The sequence below is a fragment of the Eschrichtius robustus genome, chromosome 4, assembly GCF_028021215.1.
Source record: "Eschrichtius robustus isolate mEscRob2 chromosome 4, mEscRob2.pri, whole genome shotgun sequence".
In the NCBI taxonomy this organism is placed as follows: domain Eukaryota; kingdom Metazoa; phylum Chordata; class Mammalia; order Artiodactyla; family Eschrichtiidae; genus Eschrichtius; species Eschrichtius robustus.
Window position 1 is genome coordinate 131,873,547 of NC_090827.1, and position 18,072 is coordinate 131,891,618.

Below are 18,072 nucleotides of genomic sequence, written 5' to 3' on the forward strand. Positions count from 1 at the left end.
ATGCTAAGGTGGCTGCGTTGAGAACAGGATGTAGGGAGACAAGGGAAAGCAGAGAAACTAGAGAAGTAATAGCAATAAACCAAGCAAGAGGTGATTAAGACCTATACCAGGGTGGTAGCCACTCATGTGAAGAAAAGTCAGAGGCTTCTGGGTCTATTATGAAAGTGAACAGGTTTTGCAGAGAGACCTGGGTATGAAGCATAAGACACAGAAAGAAGGAAGCAAGCGTGCCTCCAAAATTGCGACCTGAGCAATGGTAGGATGGATCAGCCATTAACTAATATGTGAAAGAGCAAGCAAGAAACAAGTCTGGGTAAAAGATAAGGGATTCGATTTTGGACAAGTTCAGATGCCTATTAAGAGATGTCAACAGGCAGTTGAATATTTCAAGTCTGGATTACTGGCTATAAAACTTGGGGATGTCAGATTATGTACAGTAGTAATACTTCAAGCCATGAATGCAATTAAAGAATGAAAAATTTAAAACAAAATACTATCTATGGTCTATCAGACTGGCAGAAGTGAAGAAAATAGATATCATTCTGTGTTGTCTGAAGGGTAAGAACATGCAATCTCACATCTGGTAATTGGGAATGTAAATTTTCTGAGAAGCAGTGTGGCTCTATTTACCAAAATGATAACCGTACATAGACCTCTTGACTAACCAATTCCCTTTACAGAAATATATCAGACTGATTTTTGCACTTTTTTTTTTTTTTTTTTTTTTTTTTTTGGCAGCGCCGCACGGCATGTGGGATCTTAGTTCCCCGACCAGGGACTGAACCATGCCCTTGGCAGTGAGAGCATGGAGTGCTAACCATTGGACTGCCAGGGAATGCCCTTGTACGATATTTTTTAAAAGGAAAGGATTTTTTTTTAATTCCCATTGACAGTTATAAACCTAGTTAAGTAAATTCTAGTGACTATTAAATATATTTTTTCTTTGATATGGAAGTCTCCATAACATATTTTGAGTGTCAAAAGCCGAATGCAAAGCATTATATAGTAGAATACCATTTATGGCACATTCATACTCACATAGAACAGGGTCTAGGAAGATGTTCTACAAAACACTGAGGAGGGTTTTCGCAGTAAAGTGGACAGTGGTATTTGACAGAGTTTTTGCTTTGTTCTCTAGAATTTTCTTTGATGTCTTAATTTTCTACAATTAGTAGATAATATCATTATAAAAAGAAAGAAACTCTTTTATTTTTAGAGTATCCAAATTGGAACACAGGGTTGCTTTAATCTTCCAAAAATATATTCCACCCTAACCCATTCTTTCTCTTTTTCCAAATCTAGGACAAAACAACCTCTGGATATGATTTAGTTGCTTGATGATTAAAGAACTTGGGACAGCATAATGCCTTAGACCTATGTTAACCAAACCAAAGCCACAACTTCTAGATACTGACCTGAAGTCAGTAGCACGTTTCAAGCAGTTAAGCTGTTAGTACATAGCCAGGTGAATAAATACTTTGTCAAAAAGATTCCAACACCCAACACCACGGAGCTGTAATTGCATGACTTGTGAAAGTCTCAGCATTCAATCTCATTTAAGTAAGGTGGTAGTGAAATACCTGCAAGTTGTGGATAGAGGACTTCTGTCTCCAAGATATATTTTACAAATACCAAATAAAATTAACCCTCTTAAAAGGTGTCTTATCCTTCAATTTTTCATCTCTACAGGGTTCCAAACTTTCCACTGACTTATTCATCACATTATCCTTGAGCTCCAGAACACCCTCCTTTTAAATGCCAAGCACTGAGACACCAATATCTGCTGATGTAACAAATGAACTAGTCCACGAACTAGCACTATGAAATATATCATTTTATGCACCATGTCTGATTATTCTTGCAGATGTAGAAAATACATAAGAAAATGTGTTGCACTACCTGTAACACCTAGTAAAATGTCTCAAGAATGCTTCAGAAAGTTTACAACATAATTTTTATACAATAGTTAACAAATTATCACACTTCTAGCCAACCAAACCAAACACTAATTTCATGAGAGCAGATTTGCATTTTCATCAGGCCGATTCACAATTAAAAATAACTTTGACTATCAGTAATATATACAGCTCCACAGTTAGCAATATTGCTTGGAATGACATTTCTTCTTTCAGTCATGTGCAAAACAAGAAAACTATGACAAAGAAATAAGGGGAAATAAGTAGAGATAAAATAAAATTGGAAAAAATATTCCGGAGATACATGTGCTAGAACTATTCTTTAAAAAAATCTCATTATTGAAGTCTGTATAAAAGTATATTACTGTCCCACAGGGTCACATAATAAACCTAAGGCTTTATAAAATGTGTGTCATCTGGCTGTTTACAAGGTCTGTGGATTAAATTTTTACTGTCAGACTTACAACTGGCTTCCTGAAAAGGACTCCTCCTCACAAAAATGAACAGAAACTGGAGAAATACCAAAGCAATCAGTTTCTTTAAGCTCAGTACAGAAAAAGGTAGCTCATTCTACACAGAGAAGTTAAGATGGAGTATATAGCCTTGAGTAGCCAGCCCAACCTTTCCATTGCTTGAAAGCCACAACTCATTAGTACAAAACCATAACCTCAAGGGGCCAACTATTGAAGTCCCCACAGCCCTAAGGACACTCCTCCTCCATATCTGTAGGAGACTGGTTTCAGGACCTCAGAGAATACCAAAATCCAAGGATGCTCAGCTAGTGGGAACATACTATAAAGCACACGAGGCTCAGTTCGGTGCTCTGTGACGACCTGGATGGGGGGATGGGGTGGAGTGGGAGGGAGGTCCAGGAGGGAGGGGATATGTGTGTACATACAGCTGATTTACTTCATTATACAACAGAAACTAATACACCACTGTAAAGCAATTATACTCCAAAATCAAAAAAATGGCATAGTATTTGCATATAACCTATGCACATCCTCTCGTATATTTTAAATCATCTCTAGATTACTTATAATACCTAATACAATGTAAATGGTTGCCAGTGCACAGCAAATTCAAGTTCTGCTGTTTGGAACTTTCTGGAATTTTTCTTCCAAATACTTTTCATTTGCAGTTGGTTGAGTGTGTGGACGTAGAACCCGCAGACACAAAGGGCCAACTGTAATACCCTGATCAAGGCAAAGGGGATTTGCTAAGAGAAGAAATAATCATAGGCTTTCAGATGAAGTCTTCCTTGGAAGGCAGCTCAGGGGGCTTTCCCCTCTACTATACTGCTGAGAGACGGTATCTCATATTTGTAACCAGGGATGCCTGTAGCAAACATTGCTTTCAACACATGACTCTTCAGGCTAGCTGATCTGACCATTCATTTAGAAGTTCTGCCTCTGCATGGCCACTACTTACTACAGCTAGTCTACAACCACACAGAACAAGTTTATTCTCGCTTCCAAATGCAGCTCTCTGAATATCTGGAGACAGTAACCATGTCCCTTCACAAACTGTCCAGATAACAGACACCTGTAGCTTCACTACTGAAGATAAAGTTTTCAGATCATCACAATAATGTGAAGCAGAATTTTCTGCCTAAAAGTAGGCCTCCTAATTTTTATAAGTCATATGTAACACATCATAGCAGCTATACTAGCTCCTTTAGTGGATAATTTGTTTGCTAGGCAAGATGGCTAAATAAATTGGTAATCTTGCATTGAACTTTATGTGCCATCCAAAGAGAAACGAGTGCAGAGTCCTAAACTACAAACAGACAAGCAAACAACAATGGATCAATTCCAGTCCTATCCAAAAATTACTCTAAAAATTAATACCAGTCCTTCAACAGGAAACAGTTTTCTTATAGTATAAATCCCTAGAAATTAACAGATAATAGGAAATAGGATGAGAATAGGATTCCAAATATTTGGAATAGATAGATAGAAAGTAAAATGTCTGTGTGTGTATGTGTGTGTGTATTTAAACCACCACCCAATTATCTAAGTGTCAACATGGCCAGAGGACATATTCTCAATTGAAACCCTTATAAAAACTAAACAAATCTATTTTCAACATAATACAGATGCAAACAAAGTCAAAAGATCAGAGTTTGATTCTAAACTGATTCTAGTTTCTAATTTTAAATATAAAACACCCAATATGGGATATTGGGTTCAAAGCTTATTTTTTACTGAAAATACTGCACGTCAGCATATTTTAATTATAACATACAATTCTCATTTGTACAGTTCTAGTTTTCATTGGTTCAGGTTTGTGGCATTTTCTAGTTTGATACAAATTGTTATAGAAGAGAGAAGAGTGTCTCTTTTTAAAAAACGTAATAATTTTCCATTTATTTTAACTTAGCTTCCAAATTTATACTACCTATTCCCTAAGACTGTCAACATCATTTAAAATTCATTACCCTGTCTACTGAGGGTTCACATAAGTACACTTCCTGCCCTCATGCTAAATCTCCCCCATTTGCTATGCTCTATGAGTCACAGTTTATTTTTAAAGTTTTTTTGTCTTCTCTGGGTGTAACAAACCATCACCAAGTCTTCTGGCTATGGCTAACCTGAGTTTTTTTTTTTTTTTTTTTCCCCAATTCTCTTTCACTTAGTCTTCTTCTAATAGATCCTTTGGGCTGAGAAACAAGTCAACCAAACTTGGTAGAATTTCAGGTAGAATAGAAATGAAAGGGACAAGGGAAGGATCTCCATGTTATACTAAATAACATGTTTTAATACATGAAAAAAATAAGAAATATACTGATAATGGAGAATTAATTTAATGATAATAGAGGAAAATGAACTGTTTTTATTTCCTGCTTTTTCTATCCTGAACATTTCTGAACCAAACCATTCAGAAGAGCAAGGGTATATTTGAAGAATTTTTGTGAAGAGCTGCTTTTTAATATATGACACTGATTTCCAGGAAGATAAAAAGGAAGCAGTGATAAGACATCTGCCTATTAACATTAATCTTCCCAAAACACCATGTAAACGAATTTTGAAAAAGGAAAACTACAAAGGAGCCCTTGTCCAACAGATATTAAAAGACATTATAAATCGCAACTATTAAAACAGTCTGATATTGCAAGGGAATACAGATTAAATGGAACAGAATGGAGTCCAAAAATAGATTTATACGAGAGGCGTTCAACAATGTGATAGCAGTGGAATGAATCAATATTTCAATCCATACCTAAAAATAAATTATTGATGGATTAAAATACCAATTAAAAAAGAAACAGATATAACTTTTAAAAGCATTGACGAGTATTTGCATAATCTTGGAATAAGAAGGTTTTCTAAATAAGACTTAAAGCTCAGAAGCTATAAATACTCAGAAGCCATAAAACTCATAATCCATGTCATACTTGAAAACATAAAAATGTAAAACTTCTTTATTCAAAAGATGCAAGTTGATAGATGGGGACAAATATTAGAAGCAAAAACGGCAAAGTATTGATATTCATAATATCTATAGAGCTCCTAGAAATCAATAAGAAAACAGCGAAATAGGCCAGGAGAAAAAGGACAAAGAGCAAAGAGTACCTACAAGCATTTCTCAGAAGAAAAATGGAAAAAAAAAACCATAAAAAGAATAGAATTTCACCCACCATTGCTAAAATGCAATGAAACATCACGTTTCACTTCTCAGACTGAAAAAAAAAAAAAAAGGCTGATAACGTAGATGTATGGCACAGGTAAAGGAGTACTTTCATCACTACTAAGTGAAAATAAGAGCTTTTTCAGAAGGCAGTTGGGCAGGAGCAATCAAAATTTAAAGTAAACTTAATATCTGACCCATAAATTCCATACCTAAGATCTATTTGCATAAATACTTTTGGCAAAGTTACAGAGTTTTATGTAAAAGGATGTTCACTGAAGTATCAAAATAGTAATGGTCATAAAATATGAGTAGCTTTATATGAACCTACCTGAAATGCTCTCCAAGTCATAATGTCAAGGCAAAGAAGTAAGTTCCTGAATGACATCTGTGTCATAAAACCATTTACATTTAAATATACTTTTCTCCCAGACGGGTAGCTGAGACCTTGTGTTTTTCTCCAAGCTCCACGCAGAAAGAACATCCACTTACACAGAAACATCAGTGTGGAACGTGGAAGTTCCTGACGATTTACTAGGGTGACGAAGGAGGTGATCTGTACTTACAGCATTTGAAAACGCCCCATCCAACCTAACACTCTGGAGTCTCTTCTCACACTCTCTTCTCCATTCCGATGGTCACCCTTCCCACCTTCTACCCCCCACCTTCCCAGCTCTGCCACCCAACCACCTCCAGCTCGCATCTTCCCATTTCTAATCTTCTCTATTCCAACCTGTTACAATGACTTAAAAGTATGTCAACGGCATTATGCTGAGGATAAAAACTGAATTTTACTCAGACTACAAAATATCCTCCAGTTACTACGATCACCTGCCTTTGAATATGGTAGTAGATGTGGTAATAATGAACAAATAATTTGTACAACAACGTGTACAGTTTTTTAATATACTTGGGAAAGCCCAGAGGCTATTCACTGGGAAGGGGCCTGGAAACGTGGTAGGCAGAAGGGAAGGTGGCTGGTGCCGGGGGTTCTAACCTAAGCTGCATCACTGACAACCCATGCATTCATGTATGATTTTAGGGATTTGTTTTCATAAGCTGTCTACTACAAAGGAAAAAAAAAGGAAAACAAAATTAATTAAAAAATAAAGAACCTTTCCCTTTGCGGTTTTAAGAAGGCTGCTGGTGTGCACTTGATCAGGCGGGTCAAGTAAAGGGAGCTCAACCCCTGGGTTGGGCTGGGCTGGTAAAGAGCAAAGAACAAAGGCAATATTCTGGAGGTAAGAGTCAGTCTGAAGCTTTAAGGCGAAGGCAAGAGTCAGAGGCTAGAGATCTGGAAGACAAGGCCCTGTGCCCACAGGAACCGGGGTGAAGAAAGCTCTGAAGAGCAACAGCAAGGCTGTGGTTCAGGGCAACACCAAGGCATAGTCTTTAGTTGATGGCTCTTCAATCATAATCTGGGGGTTGGGGGAGTGGAGGAAGTAGAAGCAAGCTGGGAGGCAGGTTCCTCTATTAAAGTTCCTCAGGGGACAAGGGGCCATCACTGATTTGGGAGTAAGTGAGCTACATGTGAAATATCTAACTCAGAGCCAGGAAGGGTTCAGAAAATTAGAAGAGTGACGTGTCTTCAGATGAAAGGTTTAAAGAGTTCTTAGATATCTCGGGCTGATAAACCCAGTGCAGAAGGAATACAACAATGATTTTTCAGTGTATCACTAGATCACTAATATGCTCATAAAGTCAAGAAAGAGAGTGCTCAGAAAGGGAAAAATGCTGCAATACATATTGCAAATATAGATTTAGAGAAATCACTCCTCGTATTATAGCTACCATTTAACTAAGAACATTAAATCTTATTTATTTGGGATAATTTTTTCATGAATTTTTATTCATTCAGAAAATGTCCGCCACATTCAAAGCACAATGTGGTCAACAGGTGCCATGAATTAAAGTACAGCATCTGTCTTCAAAGGTTATTGTCTAGTACGAGAAATAAGGGGCTTACGTTAGAAACTGTACGATGCCATCCCATCATCCACCTAAGAAAAATAATTTAAACAGAGTAAGCAATTTGCCATTAACTAAGTGAGCTTCAGAGAAACATCTGTATCTGTTACTTTCCTCTGTCAAGTTCAACTCCTACATGCATGTCCCTCTTAGTGTGAGCAGCTCATCCTTGTGAATGTGCTTCTAGAACACAAAAACAGGCAATTCTGGACATATACCACCTTAAATGAACCACCCACTACTTCACCTACAACCCACCTGAAGAAGAGAAATCTGATGCAAAGTTGAAGGAAAAAGCAGCTGTGATGGAATTATTGAGCTCAATCTACAACTTGGCACCTTCCTTAGAGATTGCCAAAGATTTTTTTTATTATGTAAAATTTATGCCATATATTATGGTTTTAGAACCTAATCCCTGATTTCTTTATAGAGAGGCCTGTCCTTTCCTTTAAGGTCTAATAAAATCTCACCTGCACAAAGTCTGACCTGCAGTGTCTTTCAAACTGTTTGATCATGACCAAAAAGATAATTTTTATATCAAAATCTAACACATACATATATCAAAATCTAACACATACACACAGACACGCACACACGTGTATTATTTCATTAAATGACCCTTACTCTCATATTTTCTATTGTATTTTTTATTCTATTCTATTCTATTCTGTTCTGTTCTATTCTATTCTATTCATGACCCAGTAAATTATTTCAAGACCCACAAAGTGGTTATGGCCCAGAATTTGGAAATCACTGGATGAGGTGTTAGTAGAGGACACCCAATGGAATTATTTTAGGAGAGGTTATCACCAGAGTTCCTCATCGGCTTCTAATGTTCATTCCTTGAAGGTTATGTAAAGGTCAGGAAAAAAGGTCTCTTATCTGAATAGACACAGCTCTTTCCCCCAGGAGCTTGTTTATGACTTAATCAGGACAAAACCCCTCTGTACTCATTCCCATCATCAAGCAAGTAGTGCCAGCTCCAGGATCCAAGATGGCTCAGTCCATCTAGACACCACACCCATCACAGGAGGAGGACAGCACTATACACATCTCAATTTGGCTTTGCTTTAAATCTGACAGGGAACAAAATGGAGGGTGAAGACTAATTAACTAATTTCTGTTTCCTGCGGTTCTGAAATGTCTGTCCAATTGTGATTTAAAGGATCACAGAATATAGGTGGATCCAGATAAACAATCTTTATTTAACTAGATCCTAAAAAATACAACTATGAATCAGGTTAAATCACTGTCAGAAAGGATTAGGGAAAAGAAAAACTAATTTTGACCTACTGAGCTTGTATAACTGGCAAGATGACGAAACAAGTAATTAAGTTTAAGAAACAGAAATCACTCCTTCAAAATTTCACGCCCTATTGTCAATCACAATGAAAATATTTCCTTTTCAAGCAGATTTAAATGTTAAAAGAATTGACCCCAAAATAAACCAAATAAGTATAATAGAAATGCACAAGTTACATAATCAAAAACCCCAAAGAATAATTTATTTAAAATAACAACCTTTGGTCACGCTACATGATGAAGATGGGTCTGACTTTCAGTGGTTTTTTTCCTGCTTTCCTTGCATATCCTTACTTTTTAGGTTTGGAACTGGCCACTAATGAATAGTGAAGGAAGAAAAAAGTTGATTTGCTTTTTTCACCGTAACTCTTGGAAAGTATTTTAGACATTTTCATGTAACCATACCAAACACACGCTAGGATCATCACACAGTGAGAAGCACAACTGCCCGCAGAGAAGGACTGAATGTGCTTCCACTTTGGAAATTACAGGTATCGTTGTTTCCATCCTTCCCAAGGCATCATTATTACTTTCACATGATTTATGATTAAAGGTATGAGAGATGGTGCAAGGATCCTGTGTCAAATTCCCATATGGCATATAACATAAGTCAAACTGTGAAAAACTCGTAAATGTGGGTTGATCAGTTTCATCAAAGAAAGGAGCAAGAGGGTTCCAGAGATTTAGCAGGAAACTAGCCAGATAATTTTTTATAGGCATGTAATTCTAATGCAGCAGTAATGAATGTGGTCCTGCCTCTGAACATATAATCCTTGAGTTAAACATAAGGGCGGTCAGCAAGAAATTAGGCAGAGATGATTTGGTACACCATCAATCAATCCTGTTTATTCTTTCGTAAATCTGCCTTTTCTTTCCTTTTTAGACTGAAGCTGCGACTGATATCATAACTTCTTAAATGATTTAAAGAGATAAAATGATGTGTTTGTAAAGTCCCAATAAATACGGAAATAACTATAATTCCAATGGAATATTGCAAATTAAAAGGTAACAAGTTATTTGAAAATACATTATATATACGTTGTTTAACAGCATCCTACAATATACCAAAATCAATCAGCAAATATTTATCACATCACAAATTTAAACATACACCTCTAAGACAATGAATATCTTTGCACACATTTTCTGAATTCAATTCAAACATTATTTATTATTATCTACACAAAGTAGATTAGATAAAACTAACTTTCTGATACAAGAACTTGAGTAAAGGTAAAGTGTAGGAAATGCAAACAAAAATCAATAGACGAAACTAAGAGATTGTAACTTGAAAAGAGCACTGCTAGAAAGGAGGGAGGGGAGAAGTTAGAGAGGTCATGCTGAGTTGTTTTTGATATGTCTCATGCAGAAAATAGGAGGATACAAAGCTGGAAAAGGAAGCTGAGGTCATGGTGTAGAGAACTCCGAGTGACAGGGTAAAGCATCATATATTAAGAGGTGCTGGAAATCTACTTATAATATTAGAGTACAAGAGTGATGGAGTTGTGCTTTGGGATGATTTATCTGGTCAGCTGAATAAGTGGGAAGTGATAAGTGACAAGAAGCTGAATGAGATGGGTATTAAAGTGATGAAGATGAGCCATGATCAGGATGTGGAAATGGTAAAGCAATGGATGATTGTGACGGTGATAAGACAAGGTAGAGGGTACAATCTTTAAGAATTAGCTTCTAACTCTAAAAAGGGGCTAATATTAAACAAAGAGACAGGGATAATTAGATGCTTTTGTCATTAACAGAAATTAACAGAAACTTCCAAAAGTGAAGTTATCTGGAGCGTGCTAAATACATTAGGCCAAAAGGTGCCCAGTTAGGTATCAAACAAGCAGTGGCAAATGTGTGTCTGAGAGCTGGAATTAACAAAATAAATCACTTGGAAATCATCAGTACAGAGTTTGTACCAGAATTCATGGATATAGCTGACACAGAGAACATAGAAGAGGCCTACAGTCAAAGCATCCAGGATAACCCCCTGGGGGAGGGTTCAGAGAACCAAGAAGCATTCAGAGAAACTGGCAGAAGACCTAGCAGAGTCACTAAAATGGTGCCACAGATGAAGAGCATTTCCAAAAGGTAACGTGAGCAAGAGTGTCAAACTTTATAGAAAGAAGGAAGAGAAGACTTTGCAGTTACTGCAACGCTGGAAAACACTGGATGACACTCTGCTTGTGAGGAGAATAGTTTCAGTAGAGAGTACACATCGGAAACAAGGCCACAGGGGTTATGGCCTGAGTGAGTGGTTAGAAAACAGAAGCAAGATCTTCTCCAATTATTTCATATGTACAGCATGACTCGGATATCCAAAATCTTCTTTGAAGGTAAACAATTGGTAATTATATCAGGAAATCAGCAAAAATACATATATTTATAACAATATTAATAAGCTTTTACCTTCTTGTGATTCTTGTAAACATTTCTGTGGGCAAATCCCTTTCCACAAAGCTTGCATTTGTAAGGTTTATCTTCACTGTGTATTACTTTGTGAGCACCCACTTGATCGAGCCTCTTGAAAGATTTATTACAAATCTCACAATTATAGGGTCGTTTTTCTGTGAAAAATGAGTGGAGACAATCTCATATCTATATAAAGGTAAAGGATAAAAAGGAAAACAGCCTTACCTTGTATTACTTCTTATGGATCCAAACAACTGAAACAATCTATAACCCAATCCATCTGTTAGATATGTGAGCCTATTCACAAAAGAAACATCAGTTTGTTCTTTTATTGACCTGTTTGCAAACTAAATGTATAAAGTAGCTTAGATATGAAGATGAAGTTTAAATTCAAGGAAGAAATCCTACTTCCAGATGAAAAATCTGCTGATCGGTATGAGCTCAAGTCAGGGTCACAACTCCGAATGCAAAGGGTGAGTGGCCTGACAGTGATGAAGGTAAAGGACAGACCTGCCTCCTGCTGGGCCAACAGACCCCACACAGGCCGAGCTTCCAATTCTCAGCAGAAACTACACACTTAGGTTGTTGGGTAAAATCCACATTTATACAATATTCATGTAATGTTGACAACTTTTTCAAACAAAGCATATCTGAAGGCCACCAGATGTTCTATTTTCGATCCACCATTTTCGATCTTCCGTTTTCATTTGCCAAAATATCTATACCTGTCTCCAAATAAAGTAGCTACTCAAAAACATTCTGACTTAAATAGTCTCAAAGTACAGACATTCTAAACTCTAGAAAAGAGACTTCATAAAGCAAAAGTTATTTTCAGAGCTGAATTTTTCTAAGTCTGTGTAACAGACCTATTACTCAAACTTGCTTAAAATGAAACTATGGCTTTAAAAACTTATATTCTCAAAATGTATTTATAAATTTCTCACTAACATTTATTAGTTCCTTAGTTAGAATGTGAAAATATCTAGAAATGTCGGAACTATAATTGTTGAATCGCTCCTAAATATCAGACACTCTGCCAGCATGGTACATAGATGACTTCGTTTAACCTTAACAGCAATTTTGAAAGGTAGGATATCTTTTCACAGATGAAGAATATAGAAACTGAGGCTCAAGGAGGAGTAGGTAATGAATTAAATGGTGAGTTTGAAGATCTTCAATTTCATTTAGTCCAACCACATTTGCTTCAGAAACAAACTGAGGTCTAGAGAAGCTAAGTAACTCGTTCAAAATCACATGGCCGGTCAATGGCCAAGCTGGAACTAATAACCAGGTCTCCTGATTACCACTCTTCAGAGTTCCTGAAAATGACAAGGTGAATCTTTTGTAGTGATTTCAATACAAATGGAAAAATATGTATTTTACCTGAGTGGGTGATCATATGACGTTTCAGCTGATTAGCTGAAATGAATTTCTTCATACATTCTTGACAATCAAATATCTCATGAATCTGCAAAAGGTTAAATTGACAGTTAAGTCAACTATCAAAGCCAAAAACTGTGTAGAGCTCAAGTAAAAGTATAAACATGTGGACAGTTGCTATTGCAATATCCAAACTATATAATTCAGCCCTAATTTGTTCACAGTATCCTACATATATTGAAAATGCAATGAACATGTTACCTAGTAGAAACATATCATTAAAAAAATGTAAGACTGCACGTTATTTAAATATGTAAAACAGCTGACCTATTTTTAAAGTGCATAATAAATTTATACTCTCTAAAAAATTATACCTAGTATATATTAAGTCTCTGTTATGCACAAATTTAGACTTGGAAATATGCAGCTTGCCAGTAAAAATATTCCCTTTACAGTAGTCAACACTACTTTAAACTTAAATATATGTAGTACAGAACAACACATTAATTAATGTTAAAGACAAGGAGCTTTATGATTCTGAAAAGCATTTAGCTCACCGCAAAACTCTCACAGGATAGAAGGACCACAATAAAAAACTTTATTAGTTTTACTTAAAAAAATAATAATAAGGGGGAGGAGCATAACTTTAGCAAACGACTGGCTAAATAAATATTACAATTTAATATTAAATTGAGTTCTTTCCCTCCCAGACACTAAATCAGAGAAACTGAATAGGCGGTATGAAAAGCAGAAGCTTAGCTTATTATCAGTAACAACGTACAAAAGTTCTAAAAGGAATTGTTGCAAGAAGCCTTATATTAGAAATGTTGATCATCCCAATGAATAAGAGCATCATACTGTTTTGCTGAAGATTCAAAAATGGTTTTGGTGAGGTCCTGTTTTTGCTTCAACCTCATTAAAGGTAGCGCTCACAAAACTAAACCCCAGACAAGCAAAGGTCCTTCTGCAGGAAGCCAAGATGCTGTGGTTATCCTTGCAGGATATCTAGGGCCACTACAGAGTGAAAGTCAAGGCAGAAGACCCTGAACTGGTACAGCAATGAGTAAAGAGTGGAGGACGGGTAAACAGCTCCCCTGATCTAAGTGACCACAGAAGAACTCAAGGCAGGAATGGTGAAAAGATGGCACCAGGAAGGGAAAACGGAAGCTGGGGCGAGGCTCACAGATCCCTGGTCTGCAGTCTGTGCCTTAAGCCTATGTCCAGCCACATGACAGGTCTGAGGTTGCCAAACTGCCTTCTGCTTCTCTCAGGTCTGATTCTTCGTGAGTCAGTAAACTCAGCTGGGAATAACAGAGAAAAGGTAAACAAACAAGACAGAGCAGAAAGACATCATTCCACTAGAATCTGACTTATTCCCCTGCTTACATGCAGTGGCTTCTAATCTTGATCAGGGGATATATAGGGTCCAGAGAGTTCTATGGTTCCTCAGAAAAACAGCACAAGTACTCGGAAGGCAAGTACCACATAGTACAGCAGGAAAACTTTCAGCCTAAGAAATTTTAAAGGCAACATCTTCGATCATCAAAGACCCTCACAGCAATGATATGAGGTGTAATGTTTATTTAAAGATAATAAGAACAGATTTATATTCTTAAACTCTGTTTCTGTAACATATATCTTTTATAATAAGCTACTCTAAAAAATGATGATGTGCCTTCTGAGACATACATAAATGAAAACATATTCATTTTCATTTTTAATGTTAAATTTTAATTAGTATATACAAATTTTAAATTATTTATCCATATAAAAATGGCAGCTGTTAAATAAATTACTGCAAAATATACTCATATTTGTTCACTTAACTCTCATGGCTTCTGAAACATGAAACATTTTTAAAGGTTGAATTGAACTGATATTATCAAAATTATAAAACAGAATATTTACTGTACATGAAAGCATTTTTGTATTGACTATCTTATTTATAGTGGAAAATTCAATCCAAAGCTATTTGCAAAACTCCTAAAAAAGTTTAATAAAACAATCAGATTTAAAGTGAAAATGACACTAATTAATGCCTAATGCTAAGTAAAGCACCTTTTGTAAAATGTCCAGCTTATTAAATTGACATGGATGGTAATAACTTATCATTTGAAGTCCCAAATTAAATAATCTTCAGGAAGGATCATAATATATCTTAGTGTAATATAGGGCAGTACATAGTAATGTAAGACACTGTTCTAGACTATAATATAAATTTGACATATTCATAGAGCACCATCTACTGGCAAGGTGAAATACTACAACCAAACTCTATGAGACATTAGACATACCCAACTATAAGAATAGTCAAAAATGGAGTCAGTAAAAGCCGCCTGTGGATTCAGAAAGGCTAAGTCAGAAGAGTTATGCTGTAATGAAGAGCTGCACTGAGCTACTAAGTTATTAACATCTGCAGAAACAGAATGGCTGTATTCCACCACCACCAGGTAGGATTTAAATCTACCAGGATATTCCCTGGGGAAAAAGTTCTCATGAAGAAAATAAATGGAAAAGAGAACACTTTTCAGAAATATGCCCCACCACCAACTTTGTTGAAATAGGCTATTTGGGAAAATCTGAAATTTGGTAAGATATCTTAAATTTCAACTTCTTAAGATCAGGGAAGGAAATCAAAGAATTATAAAAGTATGAGGATTTTTTTTTTTTAATGTTTATTCAACTGGATTTAATCTTTTTGTCTCAGACCAGGTTCTGCTTCAGAAACCTTAAGGGTGATGAGAAGGGAGGAAGAGAGACGCAAAAGCAGCAGCAGCGTCTGGACTGGAGTTCTGTGCAAAACTTCCTTTAAAAAGTAGCTTCGGTGCTCGCTTCAGCAGCACTTGCACTAAATTTGGAATGATACAGAGAAGATTAGCATGGTCCCTGAACAAGAATGATATGCAAATTCTTGAAGTACTCCATATTTTTAAACAATCTGATAAAATAACCACATGGAAACTGAAAAGAGAAAAAAAAATGTAGTTTCATGGCACTTAAGAGAAGTAATTAAAGGCACTGATCAGTTCAAAGTCACACTTAATAAATGAGAGAACACAGGCCCAATGTTACATGGGGGGTTAGGGACAGAAGAAGGTGACATCCACTGTCTTCACTCCTGTCCAGTGCTGTTGCATTATTTCTCCCTAAGGATCATAATCACTCAACATGTAGGATATAACCTCAGACGTCTTAACAATTCAACTATCTTATATGTTACAGGCTAAATCCACAGCACATGCTTGGAGCTACGGCATTGAATATCTTATGAATTTTAAGGCCTGTCAAGTTATTTTGCAATATAGAGACACACAAATAAAGAGACAAAAGTCAATTTACAAACCATAACAAAAGTAAAATTTTACTTTCACTAGTACCATCTCCTCTCTTCTTTAGTATTAAATGACTAAAAGGCAATATTATATGCTCCTAGATATTCTGAAAAAATAATATATGAACTCAGGAAATAATCATTTATATCTTTGTTATTGTAATATAACATAAAATATATTTTTGGACTCTGCCATGATATGAACAAAATCTAAATTTTAATTTAATTCTATTCTGTCATAAATTCTATTAACTAGTGCTAATGTTGTTAGGGTTAATAACTGTCATTTACTTTTCAGGATAACTTTCACATTAAAATAGCAACTTAGTAAGTTTAATGCTTATTGCAAAATGTATTAAATTTATTTTCTCCTAATACAGTTGGCCCTTGAGCAACACGGGGGTTTGGGGGTTGGACCCACTGCACCCCACTCCCACCCCCCAACCTCTCCCTGCAGTGGAAAAATCGTGTAACTTTACAGTGGGCCCTCCGCATCTGCATAGTCAACCAACCCCTGATCGTGTAGTACTGGAGTATGTATTTACTGGAAAAATCTGCTATAAGTGGACCAGCACAGTTCAAACCTCTGTTGTTCAAGGGTCAATTGCATAATCGTTTCTGCTAACAACACTCTGACATTCTTCTACATTATTTTTAGCGCTTCAAAATAATAGAGCTCTTTGTCTTTGTTTTGCCACACTTAACTATAATATGCATCCATTTTAAGCTAAATGTCACTGCAGAGCATATCATAAATACACAGAAATATACGGTTTCCTCAAATATATAGTATTTCCTGAGCAAACAGCAACTGGGAAAGCTTGAAACCAGTATGAGGTGTCAGTCAGACACAATACTGTGTTGGAGAAATATTTCTACTAATTCTGAACAACAATAAACAACTCAAAATATTCTTTTGCGAGAGTTCACTTTTCTGCATATCGGTCTTGCATTTTAGAATGTGTTAGTAGTTAAATTAATGACAAAACTCTGTCTTTACAATATAAAAATCAGCTAAAAATTTTCATGGCCGACACTATAAATGACTAAAAAGATCTTACACTATGATGAGCATTAGTCTTTATCTTACTGACCTTCCTATGTTCCTGCAGGCTTGATGCTGAAGAACACTTTTTATTGCACACTGAACATATGAGTTTTTTCTTAGGATCCCCTAAACAAAAACAACAAACAAAATAAAATAACATACCATCATGATTTATATAAGTATATTAAGAGGAGTATTAGATACAGGTTTCTAGGTGATTTATAATTTCTAAACAGGTATTTCATCTTCCTAACTTACAACTCCAAAATTTTCAGTGTTGTAGATATATCCATTAAACTCAGATAAAGAAGAGGCTACATTTTAAATGCTTTCAAAATCTGAGAAATATTCAGCTTGGTATACCACTTTCTACATATACAAAATGGGCCTTTCATCTTTCTAAGTACTAATTTAGTATTAAAAGAGAAAAGCACACTTCCATGAAAAATTAAAATTAATCAAATGTGTACATAAAAGAAAAACTGTATTTATTAACTCATAAGTTGATTTTGCTACTTGCTTTAAATTTTAACAGAATATTTGATTTAATCAGCTGGATTTTTAAAAATGGAATTCACAGATTATTCTTTTCAGCACTAGACTTGAGCAGCCTGCAAGATCTGAGAGTATATGATTTATCATATTAATGTTAAAAACGAGAATAAAGTGAAATCAAGAACAATAACACATTATATTGGCATTCATATTATTTTACAAATCAAAACAAAGCTCAATTTTGTCTTCTTATATAGTGATTATAATTATAGTAGACCATTTCAAATTTCAAATTTCACAGTGGTTATAAAAAACAAAAGACTCAATAAAACAAGATTTTCAAATATGATATAATAACAATATCATCTGCACTACCATAAATAACCACAGAATGGTTTTTCAATTTTTAATTGATTGATTTCAAAGACTCAAAAAGTAAACAAATAATAAAATGAACCACCATGTATGTATCCACTGCCTGGCCCCCAAAATGACCAATCCATGGCTATTCCTGCCAAAACCTCAACCCCAGCCACTACCTGACTTCTCTATTTTCTTGAAAGAAATCTAAAATCAGTAGAAAACAAGAT

At 35.7% G+C, this 18,072-nt stretch overlaps 1 protein-coding gene and 1 non-coding gene across 4 annotated transcripts in view; one reads left to right on the forward strand and one right to left on the reverse strand.

Annotated features, from left to right (window-relative positions):
* The window catches only part of PRDM5 (PR/SET domain 5), a 205,030-nt gene that overhangs the window by 85,927 nt on the left and 101,031 nt on the right, over positions 1-18,072 (reverse strand). For all 3 annotated transcript variants that reach the window (XM_068543370.1, XM_068543369.1, XM_068543371.1), the window contains 3 exons: positions 17,034-17,113; positions 12,612-12,696; positions 11,226-11,383 (listed from right to left, as the gene is read on the reverse strand). In XM_068543370.1, the coding sequence (XP_068399471.1) occupies positions 11,226-11,383; positions 12,612-12,696; positions 17,034-17,113 (323 nt within the window). The remainder of the gene's footprint in view (positions 1-11,225; positions 11,384-12,611; positions 12,697-17,033; positions 17,114-18,072) is intronic.
* On the forward strand, positions 15,433-15,539 carry LOC137764524 (U6 spliceosomal RNA). Its single transcript, XR_011074025.1, has one exon. It is a non-coding gene; the product is annotated as a U6 spliceosomal RNA (small nuclear RNA).